This window comes from Hylobates moloch, unplaced genomic scaffold (genome assembly GCF_009828535.3).
Source record: "Hylobates moloch isolate HMO894 unplaced genomic scaffold, HMol_V3 SCAFFOLD_16, whole genome shotgun sequence".
NCBI lineage: Eukaryota > Metazoa > Chordata > Mammalia > Primates > Hylobatidae > Hylobates > Hylobates moloch.
This window is the reverse complement of record NW_026652291.1, coordinates 12,932,348-12,953,370: the sequence shown is the minus strand read 5'-3', so window position 1 is coordinate 12,953,370 and position 21,023 is coordinate 12,932,348. Positions and strand designations below refer to the sequence as shown.

Below are 21,023 nucleotides of genomic sequence, written 5' to 3'. Positions count from 1 at the left end.
CTACAGGCACCCACCACCACACCCGGCTTTTTTGTATTTTTAGTAGAGACGGGGTTTCACCACGTTGGCCAGGATGGTCTCAATCTCTTGACCTCGTGATCCACCTGCCTCGGCCTCCTAAAATGCTGGGATTACAGGCGTGAGCCACCACACCTGGCCACACCTGGCTAATTTTTGTATTTTTAGTAGAGACAGGGTTTTGCCAGGTTGGCCAGGCTGGTCTCAAACTCCTGACCTAGGTGATCTGCCCGCCTTGACCTCCCAAAGTGCTGGGATTACAGGCATGAGCCACCATGCCTGGCCCTTAGGGACTATTTTTAATGGCTATATATTATTCCATTGTTTGTATGAGGCTGAATATCCCAAATTGCTTTCTTTATAGGTCAAAAATGGTTGGATGTTGCCAGTTTCATATGGTACTAATATTTCCTTAACCACTCCATTGTTGAACACTTTTTCTTGAGCCCTTATTCACTGTGGGCCAGGCTTGGGCACACAGTGGTAGATGGGTCAGATGCTGGAACCCAAAGCTTGAGTTTGGGGGAGGCCAGCATGTTACAGGCAGTATTGTTTGATTGTTTCTAGTTTTCCACAACTGTAAGTCACGTGGGCAGTGAACACCTTTGTCCGTTAAGCTTCATTTGCATTTTAAAAGTATCTCTTTGAGGTCTATTCTAGAAGGGAAATGGCCTACACTGTGCGGTCTCAGCCAGAACAAGAGCGCAGAGTTCTCTAAATACGCCTGTACACAGCCCAGCTCAGTGCCACATATGAATACTCTTAAGGGAAACTTTATTTTTCAAAGTTTCAAGTTGTTTTAATTGTTTTTTGAGTACGCGATATAGTCACACGGTTCAAATTCCAAAGGTATAAAAGAGTTCGTATCCCAGCTCTGCCACTTGCTAATTCTGTAGCCCTAGTGACTGTGTCTCGTTTTCTTCTTTTCTCCATTACAGACAATGCTCCCCTGTACAGGGGAGGGCCCCCTTCCCACCCTGTCCCCCAGCCTCCCAGGCCCCTCCCAGGGGTCTGTCCTTGCAGAGATGGCCTCAGCTCGTCCCAATATATGTGACAGGTGTGCTCAGGGCCTGCCCGTTGCCCTTGGTGACCTGGTTCTTGTGTCCTTGCTGCCTCCAGCTTCAGTCCCAGCCAAGACATTGGCCCCTAAATCCTGTCTTTTCCCATAACTATCTCCATGTTCAGTGAAGTTTCTGGGGATCTTGGGGTGGGGGGATGTCAGCTGCTCTTTCATATGACTGTTATTGTAATTATTAAGACGTTAAGCCCAGAGTGGGGTCTGGGCCCATAGTAAGTGCTGAATAAATACTTACTGGGCGAATGAACGGTGGATACTAACATCACTGAATGCTTCCTGGACTCCAGGCACTGTCCTGAACTCTTTATAGCAAACTCCTCAGGTAGGCATGCTTATCTTTCCCATTTTAAATATAAGCAAATTGAGGCAAAGAGAGGCTGAGTCACTTGTGAAGCCACCGAGCTGGGATTCTAACCCAGGCTGCCTGGTTCTCAAGCCCATGCTTAAACCACGAGGCTGCATAGCTCTGGTTGATGACTGAAGGCCAAATTGCATGCAGTACCGGGGACAGGATTGGTACTGTCACCTGTGAGCTGGGGCCTGGCGGGAGTGGACAGACCTGCCCAGAACAGGTGGTGGGGTCAGCAGGACAGGCAGGCTGAGTCAGCTTAGACCTGGATGACCCAGATAGGCAAAGTGGCTAGGACCTTTGAACCAGAGAAGATTCCAGAGGGAGGGAGGGTGGAGGAACTCAGTCCAGGTTCCTAGGAGGCTAGAGGTGTACAGGGTTTGCAAGAGCAGAGCCTAAGGAGAAGACAGAGCAGCTGGGACTAGAGGCCCAACAGAGCAAAGCCACGAGTCGTCAACCACAGTGGCTGAGCAGGGGCCTGGGGTGGGTCTAGCGTGGTGGGAGCCACCACCAGAAGGGCCTGGGGCTGAAGCTGGCTGTCTCTGCCAGCTCCACCAGGCCTCCACATGTTGCGGTCAGTGTGGGCAGGTGGAGCCCAGTAGGGACAGAGGGGCACCTAGCTGGAATCAGGAAGGCAAGACTGGTAGCTGGAGAGTGCTGGACACACACTAAGTGACAGAAGGCCTGCAGCGCACACAGATCTGGAAAGTTGGAAGGTCTTTGACCTGCCAGACCCCTTGATGTGGGCTGTGACGTGTGAGCTGAGGCAGTCTGGCCTGCTCTCAGCGCTTCCGAGGTCCGGAAGACCTGCCTAAACTGACTTCCCCTGCTAGAGGCTGTGGGCAGGGGCCCATAGAGCCTGTCCCCTGTTCCTGGGGCTGACCCACCGAGGGTCAGGGGCCTTAGGCTGCACTCTATTCCCCACCTCCTAATCGAAGGTCTTTTGGTTTCCCAAGGGAGGAGAAACCCAGGGAACTTTCTCACAAGATTTTCCAGACACTGTTCTTGGAGCCACAAGCATCTGTGAGAAACTGCCAGGGCCCTGTACAGTTATTTAGCCCCTGGAAATAGGCTGGAGGCATTTGTTGAGTGTTTGTGCTTTATGCATGTGTGAGAGATCCTAGTTCTGAAACTACTACTTCTCTTCCATCCCCACGGGACCTCCATGTTCAGCCTGGAACTGTGTTTTTGTTTCTGTATGCACGAAAGCCTGGGCCAGAGGTGGAACTAGGAAGCAGCTGTGGCTTAGCTTCACACACGTCTAGGAAGAATGATCTGGCAGACACAAAGCCATGGAGAAGCCAGCCTGGCCGCCTGCCTTCTCCCAGGCTGTTCACTGGGGCAGGGCCAGCCTGTCTTGGAAGAGAAGCCTTCAGGTGGCAGCTAGCCAAGGGTCAGTTGAGTCACAGAATTGTGGAATTCATAATGCTGGAAGGAACCTTAGTCCTTGGTCTGATCTATGCTCAGGAAATACCTAGCACAGCTGCTGCTGCTCTCCCAGGCAGAGCCCGTGGCAGACATCACTAGTAGATCCCTGCATTCTTTTAGTCGAGCCTTCAACATAACAGTCTAGGCAGCTGCTGTCAGTCAACTGGGGTTCACATAGGAAGTTCAACCTACTTGCCATCCCAGATCTGATCCAACCTACTATTTGTATTAAGAAGCTGCTGTACCTGGAGAAGGAAAGTGAGTTGCCCAAAGTCACATAGTAAACAACAGAACCAGACAGTGTCATTTCCTTTATATCATACCCATTCTTGTAATGGTTACAGCATTTACCATGTTACTACCCATCTCATAAACCCTTGTTATCTCCATTCATCTCCACAATGTGATTCCACCCTCCAGATCCAAATTAATTTCACAAAAACATTGTGGAGCTACAGAAGAACTGATGTTAGGTCATGTTAATACAAGTAGAGTATCTAGTTTTAGAGAGGTGATGGTCACACTTCTTTCTGTGCTGCTCAGGGCACACCTGGGTATTGTTTCTATTTGGGACTCCGCATTTCAGAAGTGCAAAGAAAGAAGGATACTCATTATACTCAGAAGGATAAAAGCAGTATGATGGGGAGGCTCAGAACCACTCCATATTTTATGGTCAATTGATTTTTGACAAGGCTGCCAAAACAATTCAATGGAGAAAGAATCATCTTTCAACAAATGGTGGTGGAACAATGTGGGATATCCACATGCAAAAGAATAAAGTCAGACCCCTACCTCATGCCATACATAAAAACTAACTCAAAATGGGACAAAGACCTAAATGTAAGAACTGAAATGAGGGGAAAATTTTCATGATCTAAGACTAGGTAATGGTTTCTTAGGTATGACACCAAAACCACAAGCAACAAAAGAAAAACTAGACAAATTGGACTTCTTAGATTAAAACTTTTATGTTTCAAAGGATACCCTCAAGAAAGTGGAAATGCAGTCCATAGAACGGGAGAAAATATTTGCAAATCATATATCTGATAAGGGACTTATATCCAGAATATATTAAAAACTTACAACTCAGTAATAGAAAACCCAATTCAAAAATAGGTAAAGGATCTGAATAAACATTTCTCCAGGGAAGATATAAACATGGCCAATAATGGGCCAGGCATGGTGGCTTGTGCCTGTAATCCCAACATTTTGGAAAGCTGAGGCAGGAGGATTGCTTGAGTCTAGGATTTTGAGACCAGCCTGGGCAACATAGACCCTGTCTGTACAAAAAATAAAAAATTAGCCAGATGTGGTGGCACATGCCTGTGGTCCCAGCTACTTGGGAGGCTAAGGTGGGAGGATCATTTGAGCCTGGGAGGTCGAGGCTGTAGTAAGCCATGATCACACCACTGCACTCCAGCCTAGTTGACAGAGCGAGACCCTGTCTCAAAAAAAAAAAAAAAAGCCAAAAATGAACAGATGCTCAACATCAATAGCCACCATAGAATTGCAAATCAAAACCACAATGAGATACTACTTCACAACCAATAGGATGGCTGTAATCAAAAAGACAGACAATAACAAGTGTTGGAAAGGTGCTGGAGAAATTAGAACCCTCATATGCTGCTGGTGGGAATGTAAAATGGTGTAGCCACTTTGGAACACAATCTGGTAGCTCCTCAAAATACTAAACACAGAATTACCATATAATCCAGCAATTCCACACCTAGATATACACCCAAGAGAACTGAAGACATATGTTCCATACAAAAACTAGCACATGAATACTAGCAGCATTATTTGTAATGTCCCCAAATTGGAAACCACTCAAATGTTAGCTGATGAATGGATAAGTCAAATGTGGCATCTCCATACAATGGGATATTGCTTGGCAGTAAAAAGAAATGAAACATTGATATAGAAGTACTGATAAAGTCCACTAGCTGCTACTACATGGATGAACCTTGAAAACATGATGCCAAGTGAAAGCCAGACACAAAAGACCACATAGTGTATGCCTCTGTTTGTAGGAAATGTCCAAAATAGGCAAATCTATAAAGACAGAAAGATTAATTGTTGCCTTGGGCTAGAGGGAAGGGGGCAGGGCCGGGGAGGAGTGACTGCTCGTGAGTAAGGGGTTTCTTTGTGGGGTGATGAATATGTACTAAAATTGATTGTGGTGGTGGTTGCACAACTCTGTGACTATGTTAAAAAACCATTGAATTGGATTCTTTAAATGCTGTTAAAAAATGAACCACCCTATCTGGAAATTCTTGGAGACACCCAGCTCAGCATCAACCATAGTTGACAAACCTTCCCTCTGGGCTGCTGTGTGGAAGCCTGGGGCTGTTCCAGCTGGAAAACAGAAGACTCTAGGGTGGCAGATGCACAAACCGTCTTCACATAGTTTAGAAGCTTTATGGGGGGTCGGGGGAGTTGTCCTCATGGCCCTATAAAATGTAGAAAAAGCAACAAGAGGAAACACTTCAGGGGAACAGATTTCATCTTGATAGAAATTGAGAATTGCTTCTCAGAATAGGTTGCCTGGTGAGGTAGCTAGCTCATGTGATTAAAGGTCTTCAAACAGATACAACTGCTGCTTGCTAGGGATGGTAGAGAGGGAACAAGCGTTAGGGTTTGGCTCTCAAAAGCCTATTGTTAACTATCCAGAAATTTTGCTAGCCAGGTGCAAACCTTTAGAGAGCTTGACCTCAGCAATGGCGGGAGCATTTACACCCTACACCCTGGAAACTGGCAATTACCACACATCAAGCCTTTTGCTTTTTTTTTTTTTTTAATCTTGGCTCACTGCAACCTCGGCTTCCGGGGTTCAAGAGATTTTCCTCCCTCAGCCTCTCAAGTAGCTGGGATTACAGGCACCCACCACCACACCCGGCTAATTTTTTAATTTTTAGTAGAGATGGGATTTCACTATGTTGGCCAGGCTGGAAGGCTTTTGCTCTTCATTTACTTATTCATTGTCCTAGACAAGTGTTTTTTTGGCACACCTCTGATCCAAACCAGATACTCCAACAGGTATCTCTGCGTGCTCACCTGCCTCCTAATAGTCTCAGATCCACCTCCCTGCCCAGTGGGAATTCCTTCTCCGCCCTGTCCCATGTCTAATTCAGCCCTAGCTTCCTCCAAGAACTGTTCATGAAGGCTCTCCACCCCCCATCTCATTTGGTAGTTACCATTTGCTAAAAGTCAGCTGTGGGCTGGGTTCTTTAGTTACGCTGTCCCATTCAATCCTCATGCAATCCTTGCGTTGGGTGGCAGAGTCTCCCTGCTTTACGCAAGAGGACTCTGAGGCTCAAAGAGGTGGAGGAGCTGACGAGGATCACAGGCCCTACCCAGCCTGAAGCCTGTATCTGTTCATCACACCACGGAATGAGGAGTGAGGAGTTCTCCCAGCCCCAAATGCCTGCAGGCCACACCTTACTCTTCCCGCCTACAGCTACACCTGGAACCAGGAAATTCAGAGAAAGATGTCCTCTGGCATCAGCTGTTCTTTGTCTCCAATGACCTTCTCTGGCTTCTGCTCTGGTGGGTTGTGACAGCTGTCGGTGGGGGTGGGGGGGTGGGGAGGGGGGGGGTCCCAAAAAGTCCCCTGGGGCTGATTCTTTGGATGGCCAGTTGAATCTGTTCCTGGGGCTAGACTCATCTTGATGACCTTCCAACATGGGACTCTCGGGCTTCTGAACTGACTTTAAAATGCCAAGAAAAAACAGCTGGAGTGGTCATGGGGACAGGGCACTGGCAGAAGGAACAGGCCTGGGTGCCTGGGCTTTGCTCCACTCCACATTTCCTCGACTTGTGGCATGCTCTGGGACCCGGGGGTATGTGTGTGTATATATGTGAGCTTTTTTTTTTTTTAAATTAAATATCAAGTGTAGAGAAGTCTAGAGAACAACATTGCAGTGCCCTATGCACCCATAATTCAGCTTTGTTAATTCCTATCACTTTGCCATGTTTGCTTCGGGTCTTTTTGTTTGGTTTAATAAACAAATCATTGCGGAACTGGTTGAAACCTCCTGCGCACCCCTCCCTGATCCTATTTTTCTCCTCAGTTCAAGGGCAGCCATCTTTCTGAGTTTGGTGTGTGCACGTATCCACAAACAGGATATAGAACTGTGGTGCGTGTTTTTTTATACTTTACATAAATGTTTTCATTTACTCATTAGGTTGTTTTTTTGTTTTGTTTCTTTAAAAGTTTTTAATTTCTATTTCTTTTTTTTTTTTTTTGTTGAGACGGACTGGAGTGCAGTGGCGCGATCTCCACTAACTGCAAGCTCCGCCACCCGGGTTCACGCCATTCTCCTGCCTCAGCCTCCTGAGTAGGTGGGAGTACAGGCGCCCGCCACCACGCCTGGCTAATTTTTTTGTATTTTTAGTAGAGACGAGGTTTCACCGTGTTAGCCAGGATGGTCTTGATCTCCTGACCTCGTGATCCACCTGCCTCGGCCTCCCAAAGTGCTGGGATTACAGATGTGAGCCACCGCGCCCGGCCTTTCTGTTTTGACATGATTTCAGACTTGCAGAACAGTTACAGGAATAATACAGTGAATTCTTGTTTGTACACTCCTTTCGCCAGATTAATCAATTATTAACATTTTGTCACATTTGCTTGTTTGCACTCTTTCTTTCTCCCTATTTTTTTTCTTTTTTTCTTTTTGTCTTTTGAGATGGGGTCTCACTCTGTCACTGAGGCTGGAGTGCAGTGGTGCAATCACTGCTCACTGCAGCCTCAGTCTCCCCGGGCTCAGGTGATCCTCCCACCTCAGCCTCCTGAGTAGCTGGGACTACAGGCATGCACCACCACACCTGGCTTCTAATTTTTTTCTAAACGATTTGAGAGTAAGTTGCAGACATTTTGTCTCTTTACCCTACATACTTCAGTGGATATTTCTCAAGGACAAGGATCAAAATCAGGAAATTAACATTCATGCAATAAACAGAATTTTGAGATTTAACCATCTGTGTAGCATTGATTCTGACACTTTTCTTTTCTTTTTCTTTTTTTTTTTGTGTGTGTGTTTTGTTTTTTTGAGACGTAGTCTTGCTTTGTTCCCCAGGCCAGAGTGCAGTGGCACGATCTCGGCTCACTGCAACCTCTGCTTCCCGGGTTTAAGCGATTCTCCTGCCTCAGCCTCCCTAGTAGCTGGGATTACAGGCACCTGCCACCACACCTGGCTAATTTTCGTATTTTTAGTAGAGACAGGGTTTCACCATGTTGGCCAGGCTGGTCGCGAACTCCTGACCTCAAATAATCCACCTACCTCGGCTTCCCAAAGTGCTGGGATTACAAGCTTGAGCCACTGCACCAGGTCCTTGGCCCTTTTCTTTTATTGATAAATAATAGGCGTACGTATTTTGGGGGTACATATGATCTTCTGACACATTCATATAATGTATCAGAATCAAATCAGGGGAACTGGGATATCCATCACCTTAAATATTTATCTTTTCTTTATGCTGGGAACATTTGAACTATTCTCTACTTGCTGTTTTGAAGTATACAATAGATTAATGTTTACTATAGCCACTCCACTGATTTATTGCATTTCCTGCCTTTTAACAGCTGTGTGATTGTCCAGGGGGGACTGAGTCACAGCTTTATTTATCCATTCTCCTGTGGCGGTCATTGGCTTTCCCCATTTTCTCCATGTAGTAAGTGCTGCAGCAGCAGTGGCCATCTGTAAACGTGTAAACGCGGGTGTCCGGGGAGTGGGGCTGCTGGAATCTGGGCTCCAGCGTTTCTTCTCTTTTAAATTTTGATAGATTGTTATGATAGTGGGTGCAACTGTTTTCATTCTCTGGGGAGCTTTGCCCCCCGCCCCCAGCCTGAGACCATTCCTCCTGCCGTAACAAGTGAGAAGCAGTTGGGGTGAGTAGGGCCTGTTTGGGGGAATGAGATGTCCCTGGTGGACTAGGTTGGCCAGTGTCCCCAAAGCAACAGGTCTCCCTGGGAGAGACAGGGCATGACCACATATGTGGTTGCTACATCCAGAAAAATGTGACCTATTAAAAGTGTTATCATGGGCCAGGTATTACCAGCTCCATTGTACAGATAAGAAAACTGTTTATTTAAGATTATTTTTATTTATTTTATTATTATTACTATTGAGACAGGGTCTTGCTCTGTCACCCAGGCTGGAGTGCAGTGGTGTGAACACAGCTCACTGCAGCCTCAACCTCCTAGGCTCAAGCGATCCTCCTGCCTCAGCCTTCTGAGTAGCTGGGATCATAGGTGCACACCACTGTGCCCAGCTGATTATTTTAATTTTCTGTAGAGATAGTATCTCACCACGTTGCCCAAGCTGGTCTCAAACTCGTCAACTCTAGCAGTCCTCCCACCTTAGCCTCCCAAAGTGCTGAGATTACAGGCGTGAGTCACGGTGTCTGGCCTATTTAAGATGATTGTTTTCCTTTTTGAGACAGAGTCTCACTGTGTCACCCAGGCTGGAGTGCAGTGGCACGATCTCAGCTCACTGCAACCTCTGCCTCCCTGGTTCAAGCGTTTCTCCTGCCTCAGCCTTCCAAGTAGCTGGGATTACAGGCATGTGCAGCCATACCCAGCTAATTTTTTTATTTTTAGTAGAGACGGGGTTTCACCATGTTGGCCAGGCTGGTCTCGAACTCCTGACCTCAGGTGATCTGCCCGCCTCGGCCTCCCAAAGTGCTGGGATTACAGGCATGAGTCACTGTACCTGGCCTATTTAAGATGACTTTAAATCATGTTAGCAATGCATAATTATTATAAAAAATTTGAAACAAACCCCCTTAACTTCTCTGAAATAACTCTAATGACATCTTACATAGCCTTCTGGAAATTATTTCTATGTATATTTCTATGTCACTGTGTGTGTTTGTGTGTATTCCCAAGTGGAATAATGAAAATTATTGAACACCCTTTCTTTGCCAGGATACATAAACATGATTTTTTTTTTTTAACTTTCAAGAGCTGGAAGAGTAGAGTGGTTAGAAGCATAGACTCTGGAGCCAGATTGCCAGGGTTTGAGGCCCAGTTCTGCCACTTACTGGCATGTGACCTTTGGTGAATTATTTAACCTCTCTGTGCCTCTGTGTCTTCATCTTTACATGAGACCACTAGGGTTAGGGTAGGTATATTCGGTTCCTAGGGCTGCAGTAGCAAGTTACCACTAACTTTACAGCTTAAAGCAGCAGAAATTTATTTTCTTGTGGTTCTCAAGGCCAGAAATCCAAAACCAAGGTTTCAGCTGGGCAGGTTCCTTCTGGAGGCTCTAAGGGAGGATCTGTGCCATGCCTCTCCCCCAGCTCCTGGTAGTGGCTGTCTACCTCTGGCACTCCTTGGCTTGGAGCATCATAACTCCAGTCTCTGCCTCTGCCTTCACATGGACCTCATCTGTATCTCTCTGTGTCTTTCCTTCTTATAGGGACACCTCTCATTGGAGTTAGGGCCCACTCTATATTTAGAATGATCTCATTTCAGTAGCCCTAAATTATATCTGCAAAGAAAAAGATCCTTTTTCCAAATAAGGTCACATGTACAAGTACTGGGGTTAGGATTTGGACATAGCTTCTCGTGGGACCCAATTCAACCTCTGAGGCTGAATCAGGCAGGTGTGAGGATGACTGAATTAACAGGATTTGGGGGCCCACAGTGGGCACCGTATGGTGTGGACTATGAATACGTGAAACAGGCCAGTTGCTGCCCTGGCTGGCATCACCAGGGCTCCCTCCCATGCCGGCCCCCGCAGTCCCTCTGTGTACTCATGGTGCTTTGTCTGGAGGGACTGTGCCATCCTGTAACATTTACCACCAGAGCCACACTAGCTTCTACTGGCCCGAGAGCCCTCTAAGGCCAGGGACCAGGCCTCTCCATTCCTATAGACCCCCTTTGTCTTGTTGAAGCTGGAAGGCCATGCTGCCTTGGGTCAGGGTGGTAGGTGGGGTAGTGACGGCCTTTTCCGTCCGCCCTTTCCGGCACACACTCCCACCTCCCCACCCCCTGGCATGTTCTGGCCAAGTCTATTCAGGAAGGCCTCGGTTCCCACCATGAGGCTGCATTGGAACTCTCTGAGCTGCTTCCTGGGGCTGACATAGGCAGCCCAAAGCTGGCACCCCGTGGAGCTGGGAAACTTCTTTGCCTTCCCCCTACCCCTAATAGGCCGCATCTAGCCAGGGCCCCACACCCCAAGCTGCCATACTCACCGCTCTGTCCCCACACTTGGTCAGCCCCTTGGGCTAGCTATCCACCCTGGGGCGGAGCTTCCCTCTTCTACCCCCCAGGCTGAATAGGCCTGAATGTAGACACAGGCACCATGCCAGGAGCTGGGCACACTCAAGGCCAATTCCCGCCCTCCTTTTAGGGAACTGGTGAGAAAATCCCCATAGAAGCTGAGAGGTTGAGTCCTGCAGCCCAGGGGCTGGGTTTTCCCGAGTGTCTGCTGGCACTGCGTCTGGCAGGGCGGTCTGGGTGGGTGTCCGGTGGCAGCCTTAGGATCAGAAGCCCGTGGGCCTGCTGCTCTGAGCTCGTTGCTCTATTCCCCATGAGTGGGAGAACAACCCATTTTGGAGCAATTTCTCTTTCTGGTGGAGCTGCTCCAAAGCTTCTAAGGCTAACAACGCCTTTCACTACCCAAGGTCCCTGTTCTGCCTTTGCAGGGTCCTTAGCGGAGTTGGAGTTCAGCTGGTGAGAGGGAGGGCGTGGGTGTCAGAGTGGCCGGCTCTGCCAACAGACGGCTGACCCGATGCTGGGGGGGGGCTTAGCGACGGTTCCTGGCAGTTGGAGCTGCTGTGGCCAGGCCAGTTGATAAGCGTCATCACAGCTATAAAACAAAGCCTGCGTGTCACCCACTCTGGGCAATTCCATCTTTGCCACCCTGCCGCAAATGCCATCCTTGGCACAGACATTTTCCAATCAGAAATGGAATCCCAGGAACTCCAGTGACCTATGGCAGCTGCCTGGCTCTGCCACCCTTCTTAGGCCTGGACAGAGAAGATGCCATGTCACTTTGTCCCTTAAGAGCCCTGTTACTTCTGGGACCCAGTTCAAGGTCCAAACTTCCCTAACTCCAGCTATTCTTCTCTAACTTCTAGACATTGCTCGAAGCCAGGAGGCTGCAGCCTTTGACCTTTTACAGATTCCTCTCCACCCTGAGATCCTTACATCTGCCTACCCTCCTGGGGGCCCTGAGCAGGTCTCTGGGAGGGCCCTTTGTTCCAGCCACACTGGACCACCCAGAGGGGAAGGAGAGCATCACAACGGTTGCGCAATTCCTGGAAAGCTGAGGCTTAGGGGCCTTTGTCCTCTCGTGTTTGAGTCTGAGCCCTCAGGCTGGCCCCTTCAGCACTCAGCGCTCTGAGGTGCCTGGAACGATCCTAGGCCTTATTGTCTTTGCACAGGGTGGGAAAGGAGTCCTTCCAGTGGTTTATTTCTGTGTCCATGCCAAGCCACGTGGTTCCCAGGCACTTGAAATTGTGGGTTAGCCTGGGGCCAGATGTTGGGCACAAGACAAGCAAGACACAGATATGGGCCACAGTCACGTCAATCAAATGTGCCTAGTCCCAAAATCAAGGTTGTAAAGTGAGAGAACTGTAGCAGGAAGAGGAAGAGAAGCGTTTGACTCGGGGGTTGGAGGGTTGGAAAAACTGTAACATTTACTGAATAGTGTGTCAGGCACTGTGCTAAGTAGTTGACAACTCATGAAATTTTCCCAGTAACCCTCTTAAATAAAGACAATTACGTTGTTTTTACTTATTTTTATTTTTGTTTAGTTTTATTTATTTATTCATTTTGAGACAGGGTCTTGTTCTGTTACCCAGGCTGGAATGCAATGAGGCGATCTCAGCTCACTGCAGCCTCCGCCTCCAGGCTCAAGCAATCCTCCTACCTTAGCTTCCTGAGTATCTGGGACTACATGGGGCACACGCCATCATGCCTGGCTAATTTTTAAAAAATTTTTTGTAAAGATGTGGTCTCCCTATATTTTCCAGGCTGATCTCAAACTCCTGGGCTCAGACAACCTTCCTGCCTTAGCCTTAATCCCAAAATGTTTGGATTACAGGCGTGAGCCACAGCACCCAGCTTATTATGTTTTTACAGATGATTAAACTGAAGCCCAGAGAGGTAAAGTATTAATAACTGGCCAGAGGTCATACAGCTTGCATGCAAACCCAAGACTTCTAATACAGCAGGCAGGCTTCATCTGAAGGGGCCTTAAGGGATGGGGAGAACTGTTTTCCCAGTAGTTCACTATTAAAAATTTAAAAGATACAGAAGACTTGAAAGAACTTTGCAGTAAACACCCATACACCCACCAGTAACCCTCAATATTTTTCTCTATGTGTTTTGTTACATATCTTTACATATCTATGAATGTACCTTACTTTTTGATGTATTTCATAGGAATTTGCAGACCACCCCCTGAATGTTAGCATGACTAGAGTTAACTAGAGTTCAGTATTTAGTTAGGATTATCTTTTATAGTTTTGGTATAAAATTTGTATGTGGTAAAAGTGAATGCACACATCTAAGTGTACTGTTTGAACTTCATATAGATGGATTCATGCCGTTTGTACTTTTTTGCATTTGGCTTCTTTGACTCGGCATAATGCTTCTGAGATTCATTCACGTGGTTGTACGTGTGGGTAATTCCTTTTTATTGCTGACTACTGGCCCGTTGTGTGGACATGCCACAGTTTGTATATCCATTCTGCCGCTGATGGACACTGGAACCAAGTGGTATTGAGCTATTAGGAGGAGAGCTGCTTTGACATTCGTGTGCATGTCTTTCTGGACGTATACTGTCATTTCTCTCGGGTATATACCTAGGAGTGGAATCGCCGGGCCATAGGGTACGTATATGTTTAGGTTTATTAAAAAGTGCCATATCTTTGTCTAAAGTGCTCATTCCAATGTACGTTCTCCCCAAGAGTGCACTAGCATTCTGATTACTTCCCATTCTCACCACTATGTGATGTTGTCAGTCATTTTAATTTTAGCCATTCTAGTGGTTATACCGTGGTATCGTATTGTGGTTTTAATTTGCATTTCCCTAATGACTAATGACTTTGAGCATTTTTTCACCTGCTTGTTGTCCATTTGTATGTCTTCTTCTTTGAAGTATCTGTTCAAATCTCTTGCCCATTTTAAAAATTGATTTGCTTGCTCTCTGTTGGATATATGTCTTGCAAATATTTTTCCCCCAGCCTGATGGGCAGAAGTTTTAAATTGTGATGCAGTCTAACTTATCTGTTTTTTCTTTTATGATCATTGCTTTCTGTGTCTGGTTTAATACTTTTGCCTACCAGTTGGAAATAATCTTGGGAGGAAGAAATAGACCCTGAAGGAGGTGCGGGTGGACAGAGCAGCATGAGCGTGGGCTCCGGGTGGAGAAGTGCATGTTCTGTTGGGTGATGGAGAGGAGCCCTTTGTAGGGGGTTGTCTGGTGTTGAGGGGCAGAGGCCCAGAAAGGGAATGCCTTAAACATGAGGGGACTGGACTGGATTCTTTAGGCAGTGGACTCCATTGCAAGTTTTAGAGCAGGAAGGGATGTGATCACAAGACAGTGAAATGTACAGTCCTCGTGATGTTGGAGCCTGGGGCAGAGTTTCCACTCAGTCACCCTGAGAGCAGCAGCCTCGTGCTTCAGGATGCAGGTGGGACTGCTGGGCTGGGAAGCAGGTTTATCTCTGTGGATTCCTGCAGACCCTCCTGGGCCCTGAGACCACCCAGGTCCCCCCAGATCTTCATGGGCCCATTTATTCTTGACAAGGAAGCCTGAGCACTGGGCTAGGCATGTAGCTAACTGGAAGCCCAGCCCCTTCCCCCAGCCCTGGGAGTGCTTATACATGTGGATTTAGGGCCTATGCTCCCCGTGGCTCCAGATGCTCATGGGGCCCTCCCCCGACCCCCTCTGCGCTCACCTCCTGCCACTGTCACCCTTCTCTCATTGTCCCTCCTTGCACTTGCTCCGGGAGCAGGAACTGGAGGCTTGGGAGTTTGCTCTTCCTTCTGCCTGGAAATCTCTTCCCCAGATATCTGCAGTCAGGCATTTATTCCACAGTCACCTTTTCCGGGTGTCTTCCCTGGCCACCCAGTTTGGAACTGTCCCCATCCCTGGGACCCTTTCCTCTTCCTCTTTGGCAGTATTACCATCTAACATCCTCTAGTCACCCATTTGCCTTGTTTATTGCCCGTCTCCTCCCCTAGAATGTAAATACCATGAAGGTTTTGGGGTTTTTTTAAACTCTTTTGTTCACTGCTCTAACCTGTGCCTGGAACAGCATTTGACACTGGCAGGTCCACAGAAACTAAGCACGGCCCGAGTGAATGAGAGGCCCACTCCCTCCTTACTTCCAGAACCTCTCTGATCGCAGCTTTGGTTCTGCAGGTAAAAAAAAAAAAAAAAAAAAAAATGGAGATGAGCCCAGGTCACGCCTAGGGCCACCCAGCAAATGGAGGAAGCTTCCTTCTCCCAGTCCCCATTGCACAGATGAGGAAACAGACCTTGAGAGGGAAAGGACTTGGCCAAGTGCTAAGCCATAGTTCATGGCAAAGAAGAAATGAAGCCGATTGCCCTCACTCCCTGCTATTGAAAGTCCTAATTGGCCTGGGGGAGGCTGGGGCCCAAGCGGGGATGTTGAAGGATGATTATAGCATCTTTTGGTGCCAGAACATATCTTTGTGTTTCCAAGTGGGGTTGGAGGAGCCTGCAGACCGGGGGTTTCTTTTCTTTTCTGGGAAATTCAGACCTCCATCATTTTAACTTCCCAGACGAGACGCTGGGACTACACTCAGGGCCTGGGAAGTGGTTACATCAGTATCAGCCAGGCCGCCCTGGCCTTGAGCTCCAAATGAGACTGTTCGGTCCCAGTTCCACAGCCTGTGGACTTCCACAGAGCCATCCTACCCCGCCCCCACCAGCCCCAGGATTCCTGCCATTGCCCGGGACACTCCTATTTTCCTGGTGACCTGGCTCCTTCTTCTAGGTAGGCTACAGGCTGTGGACCGAGAGGGGAAATCCACAGGCAGCCGGGAGCACACACAACATGCATGAGAGTCAGGGCTCCCCGGAGGATGTGGGAGGGAATTTTCTCCCCGGGTGTAGACTTCACACTGACCTTCACACACCCCTCCTCGTGACAGGCAGTCCCAGTCAGTTCTCTCGAAACCCACTGCTCAAAATTCACAACACTGCTGCCCCTGTTTCATCCAGCACTGCCTGACCCCTCCACCACCCTGAGAACCCCCAGGACCCCCACAGCCCCGCCTTCAGGGGTGGTTCCACTTTCCTTTGCCCTTTTACAGGGCTTACCCTGTCCTACTCCCCCACCTCCCCCAAGGGGCTCCTTATAGCACATGCCCTGGATGCTTCTGGAACCAATGCCAACCTTGATCCCTGGTACCCCTGGGCAACATCACAGAGACACAGGGCAAGATGGAAGGCATCACCCACAGCTACGTGGCTTTCTGAGTACCCTCGTCTGTCTGATCAAGGTTTTCACCCCTGCAGGTACCTTGAGAGACTTGGTGCCTTAGGTAGAATGCACACAGTCCTTCTGGCCCACCCAACTCAGGATGTGAGGCTCCGAGATGTTGTTCCTCCTTTTCTGGAATCAAAACCAGCCTGTGTGTGTTGGGATGGGGAAGGCAAACATGAGGGTCTTGGGGAGGGTCTGGGATCTCTTAAACCAGACAGAACTGTCAACAGTAGGCAGTGCCCATTTCCCAGCGAAGCCCTCAGTTTGACTTTGTTGTTTCTTGGGTCTGTGATCCTCCTTCCCCCACCGTGCTGTGTTGACATATCCTCATTCTGGGGGCTCAGGCACTGTTGACTGGGAAGGGGTAAGAAGGAACTTTCTGGAACTGTCCTATATCCAATGGAAATCTAATGCAAGCCACATATGTCATTTTATATATTCTAGCAGCCATATTAAAACAGGCAAAGTAATTTTAATAATATTTTATTTAACCCGACACATTTAAAATATTATCTTGCTGGGCGCGATGGTTCACACCTGTAATCCCAGCACTTTGGGAGGCTGAGGTGGGTGGGTCACTTGAGGTCAGGAGTTTGAGACCAGTCTGGCCAACATGGTGAAACCCTGTCTGTACTAAAAAAATACAAAAATTAGCCAGGCATGGTGGTGCATGCCTGTAATCCCAGCTACTCGGGAGGCTGAAGCAGGAGAATCGCTTGAACCCAGGAGGCGGAGGCTGCAGTAAGCTGAGATCACGCCACTGCATTCCAGCCCGGGCGACAGAGCAAGAATCTGTCTAAAAAAAAAATTATACTGACTTGTAAACAATAAAAATATTAATAAGCTATTTTATATTCTTTTTATCACACTAAGTCTTTGAAATCCTGTGTATATTTTGTGCTTACAGCACTTGTCAAGTCAGATAAGCCACTTCTGGCTAGTGGCTCAATAACCTCTTCTGGCTAGTGGCTACGGCAGCACTGATCTCTCTATCTTTGTTTGGGTGGGAGTTACACAGGTGTAGACATATGTAAAAATGTGGCTAGCTGTACACTCAAGATGTGTGCATTTCACTGTGTGTGTTACTCTTTAAAAGTTTTTAAAAATCCTCTTCAAGGCTCTGCTCAAATGCCACCCGTTTTCCTGAACCCATCCTGGGTTGCAGTTAGCCGCTTCTGTTGTACTGTGCTTCTGTTAGACTCAAGTCTTGGGTCTCACAGACCCAAGAAACAGTAAAATCAAACTGAGGGGTTCACTGGGAAATGGGCACTGCCTACTGTTGACAGTTCTGTCCAGTTTAAGAGATCCCAGACCCTCCCCAAGACCCCCACATTTGCCTACCCCATCCCAACACACACAGGCTGGTTTTGATTCCAGAAAAGGAGGAACAATATCTCAGAGCCTCACGTCCTGAGTCAGGTGGGCTGACATGTTTCCTACAAGCACCCTAAGGTGAAGACTATGGTTTGTTGATTTTTTTTTAATTCCCCAAAGGGCCACTGACCACCTCATGCTGGATAAGTAAGCGTGGCTGAATGGAATCCCCAGGTGTTGTAAACCTTCTCTGGGCTGGCTGCAGGATGGCTGATCATTGAATTCTGTTTTTCAGTCCGGTTCCAGTTGTTGGCAAAGGAGAGGAAGAGGAAGAGGAAGATGGCATGGGGCTTTGTCTGCCAGCCACCCCGAAGAACTGCCTTCCTCGCCGCCGGGGCATCAGCGTCCTGGAGAAGCTCATCAAAACATGCCCGGTGTGGCTGCAGCTGAGTCTGGACCAGGCAGAGGTGGCCAGGATCCTGCACCGGGTGCTGGCCGGGGTGAGTGGGGGCATCTCCCACTTGGTAGGCACACACACCTGTGAGGAACTCAGACGTGCTCCACGCCTGCCCTGGCTCCCACAGGGAAGCAGCTACCATGCAGATGGCTATGTGTTTATTTCCCTTTCCTACATTTGTCAGCTTTTTGACCACAATTTTTTCCCAGAACACAGGCATGGGGGGCTGGTGAGAGGCCTGGTTTCTTCTTTGGGGAGCAGGTGTTTGTGGCTGGAGAGCAGGGAGTGGGTGGCTTGCAGGCTCTCGGGGCATTTGGGCACCTGAGAGGCAGGACTGGTGCAGTCAGGAGGACCATGCTGGCCTGCTCTGACTTTGAGAGCCCAGCCAGGCATCCAGGGTCTAGAGAGTGTCGATCAGAGCCAGGGTAAAAAAATGGCTTTATGCTCCCTGTTTTACATATGCAAATAAGGGGCTGTGTGATGGAGTCAAAAGATGTTTTGGAGGTCAGGCTCTGTGAGCTGGGCACACAGCTTAAATTTTCAAAGCCTCATTTTTGTTGCTTTGAAATAGCGGCATTCACACCACCCCCGAGGCTCTTATTCCTATTGCATGGGAAGATAGATGATGGATGGATGGATGGACAGATGGACGGACAGACAGACAGATGGATAGATAGATGGATGGACGTATGGACATACAGACAGATAGATAGACAACAGATAAGTGGGTGATAGATGATGAAATATGAGTCAGAGCTCATCATATGTTCCTTTCACCTCCCACACACATTTTCTCCTATACGCTGCTTCCTTTTAAAAACAACTTGAATTTGTTTAATTACCGAAGTGATACACATATGTATTCATTATTTAACAAAAACCCAAGCTGGACAGACATGTAAAAAGTAAAGATCTTTTCCACGTACTGCAACCAAACTCACTCCCCAGAAGTGTTTTCTTTTTTTAATTGAGATGAAATTCACATAATATAAAATTAGCCATTTAAAAGTATATAGTGCAGTGGCATTTCGTACAGACACAATGTGGTACAATCACCACCTCTACGTATCTAGTTCCAAAACATCTCATCATTCAAAACAAAGCCCTACACTCCCTCCCCCTTCTCCCCTCCTGCAGCCCCGTAACCACCAATCCGCCTCGGAAGTCACATTGCATGCGGTACGTCTCTCCGCACATTTTGCATGCATATTCATGTAGCATCAAGCATTCCCTGAGTACTTGCTTTGCTCCAGGCAGTCTTGCAAGTTCTTCACGTGAATCTGCCCATTTAACCTCACAGCAGCCCTAGGAGGTAGGTGTTGCCACCTTGCCCATTTTATAAATGAGGTAACTGCGATACAAAGACATTGAGTGCCCTCCCCCAGGGGACACAGTGAGTAAATAGCAGAGTGGGAATCTGGACCCAGGCAGTCTAGGTGCCCTGTGCTATGTTAAGCACACACGTTTTATTTGGCTTAGCTGGACTCATGTCCCCCAGCCACCATGCACTTTTGATGGTCTCTCCCCTGCTGTGGTTGCAGGCCTTGTCTGCCTCCCAGGAAGAGTCCAGACATATTAAGTATAGGGCTCAGATGGCGAATGGACTCGTTCACCTCAAAATGCATCAAGTCGCCAGTTGTACCTGAAAATCGGAATTACTAGAACTTATGGGGCCTTCTGCAAAGTCCTGACCTCCCCTTGCCACAGAGACCCCTATCACAGGGAGTGGGGACTGTGGTGGCCTGGAAGCATAGCAGTGTCCTGCCAAGACCAGGGGGACCGCTGGCCTGGCAAGGCCTGGGTAAAAAAAAAAACAGGGTCTCCTGCCAGTGGGTGTTCAGCCGGCACCCCCTGTGGTCCCCAGCTCCCCTGGTAGGTTCTCAGAAATGAGCTTCCCACCCTTGCTGGGAGGATGCAGCTCAAAACCAGCCCAAGGGGAAAAGTTTTGATGCCAGGGGATGGCCATGTTCTGGATTTTTCTTGGTCAACAAGAAAGGCATGTGCAGGGCAGGTGTGTGGATGGGAATTACCAGACAGTGGGGGATGGTCCCAGGAGAAGGTGCTGGCTCTCCAGAGCAAGCTGGGTGGGACATAGTCATGACTGCTCTGTCAAAAGATTCAGTTCTCTCTTCAGAAAATTAGCCTGGGCGCGGTGGCTCATGCCTATTATCCCAGCAGTTTGGGAGGCCATGGCAGGGGGATTCCTTGAGCCCAGTAGTTCAAGACCAGCCTGGGCAACATGGCGAAACCCCGTCTCTACAAAAAATACAAAAATTAGCCAGGCACGGTGGCGTGCACCTGTGATCCCAGCTACTCGGGAGGCTGAGGTGGGAGAATCACTTGAACTGGGGAGGTGGAAGTTGCAGTGAGCCTAGATCACGCCACTGCACTCCAGCCCAGGTGATGGAGTGAGACTCTGTCAAAAAAAAAAAAAAAAGAGAGATTAAAAAGTTTAAAATAAGCACAACTAAAAATAACTGTAGTGGTTCCTTTTAGAGAATGCTTAGTAATTCCAGGCTCTGCGCTTTGCAGATATCATCTTGCAATCATCCTGTGAGGTCAACTCTGCCATTATACCCATTTCACAGATAATGAAACTGAGGCTAAGAGGAGTCCTTTAGTTTGGGTTTCCCCAGAAGCAGACCCTGAGACAAGGATTTGAGTAAGTGGATTATTTGGATAGTAACCCCAGGAAGCACCAGTAGGGGAACCAAGCCAGGGGAATGGACTGATGCCAGTAAAAGGTACGTTGTCATGAGAGTTACTCTTGGGGGCAGCTGGAGCTGAATCCCCCTGGGGATTCAGGAACTCTGGGAGAACTCTGGGAGCCAGTGTGGAACACACATCTCGTGGTTATCCCACCCGAGAGGTGAGGGAGCTACGTGTTATTCACCAACTCCTGATAGTCG

The 21,023-nt window shown here is 48.1% G+C and overlaps 1 protein-coding gene across 3 annotated transcripts in view; it reads left to right on the top strand.

The window, feature by feature from the left end:
• The window catches only part of RIN3 (Ras and Rab interactor 3), a 168,895-nt gene that overhangs the window by 23,654 nt on the left and 124,218 nt on the right, over nt 1-21,023 (top strand). For 2 of the 3 annotated variants that reach the window (XM_032134717.2, XM_058429493.1), the window contains exon 2: nt 17,953-18,157. In XM_032134717.2, the coding sequence (XP_031990608.1) occupies nt 17,953-18,157 (205 nt within the window). Of the gene's footprint in view, nt 1-6,351; nt 6,420-17,952; nt 18,158-21,023 lie in introns of those variants that run through there. The other variant, XM_032134718.2, reaches the window with a different exon arrangement.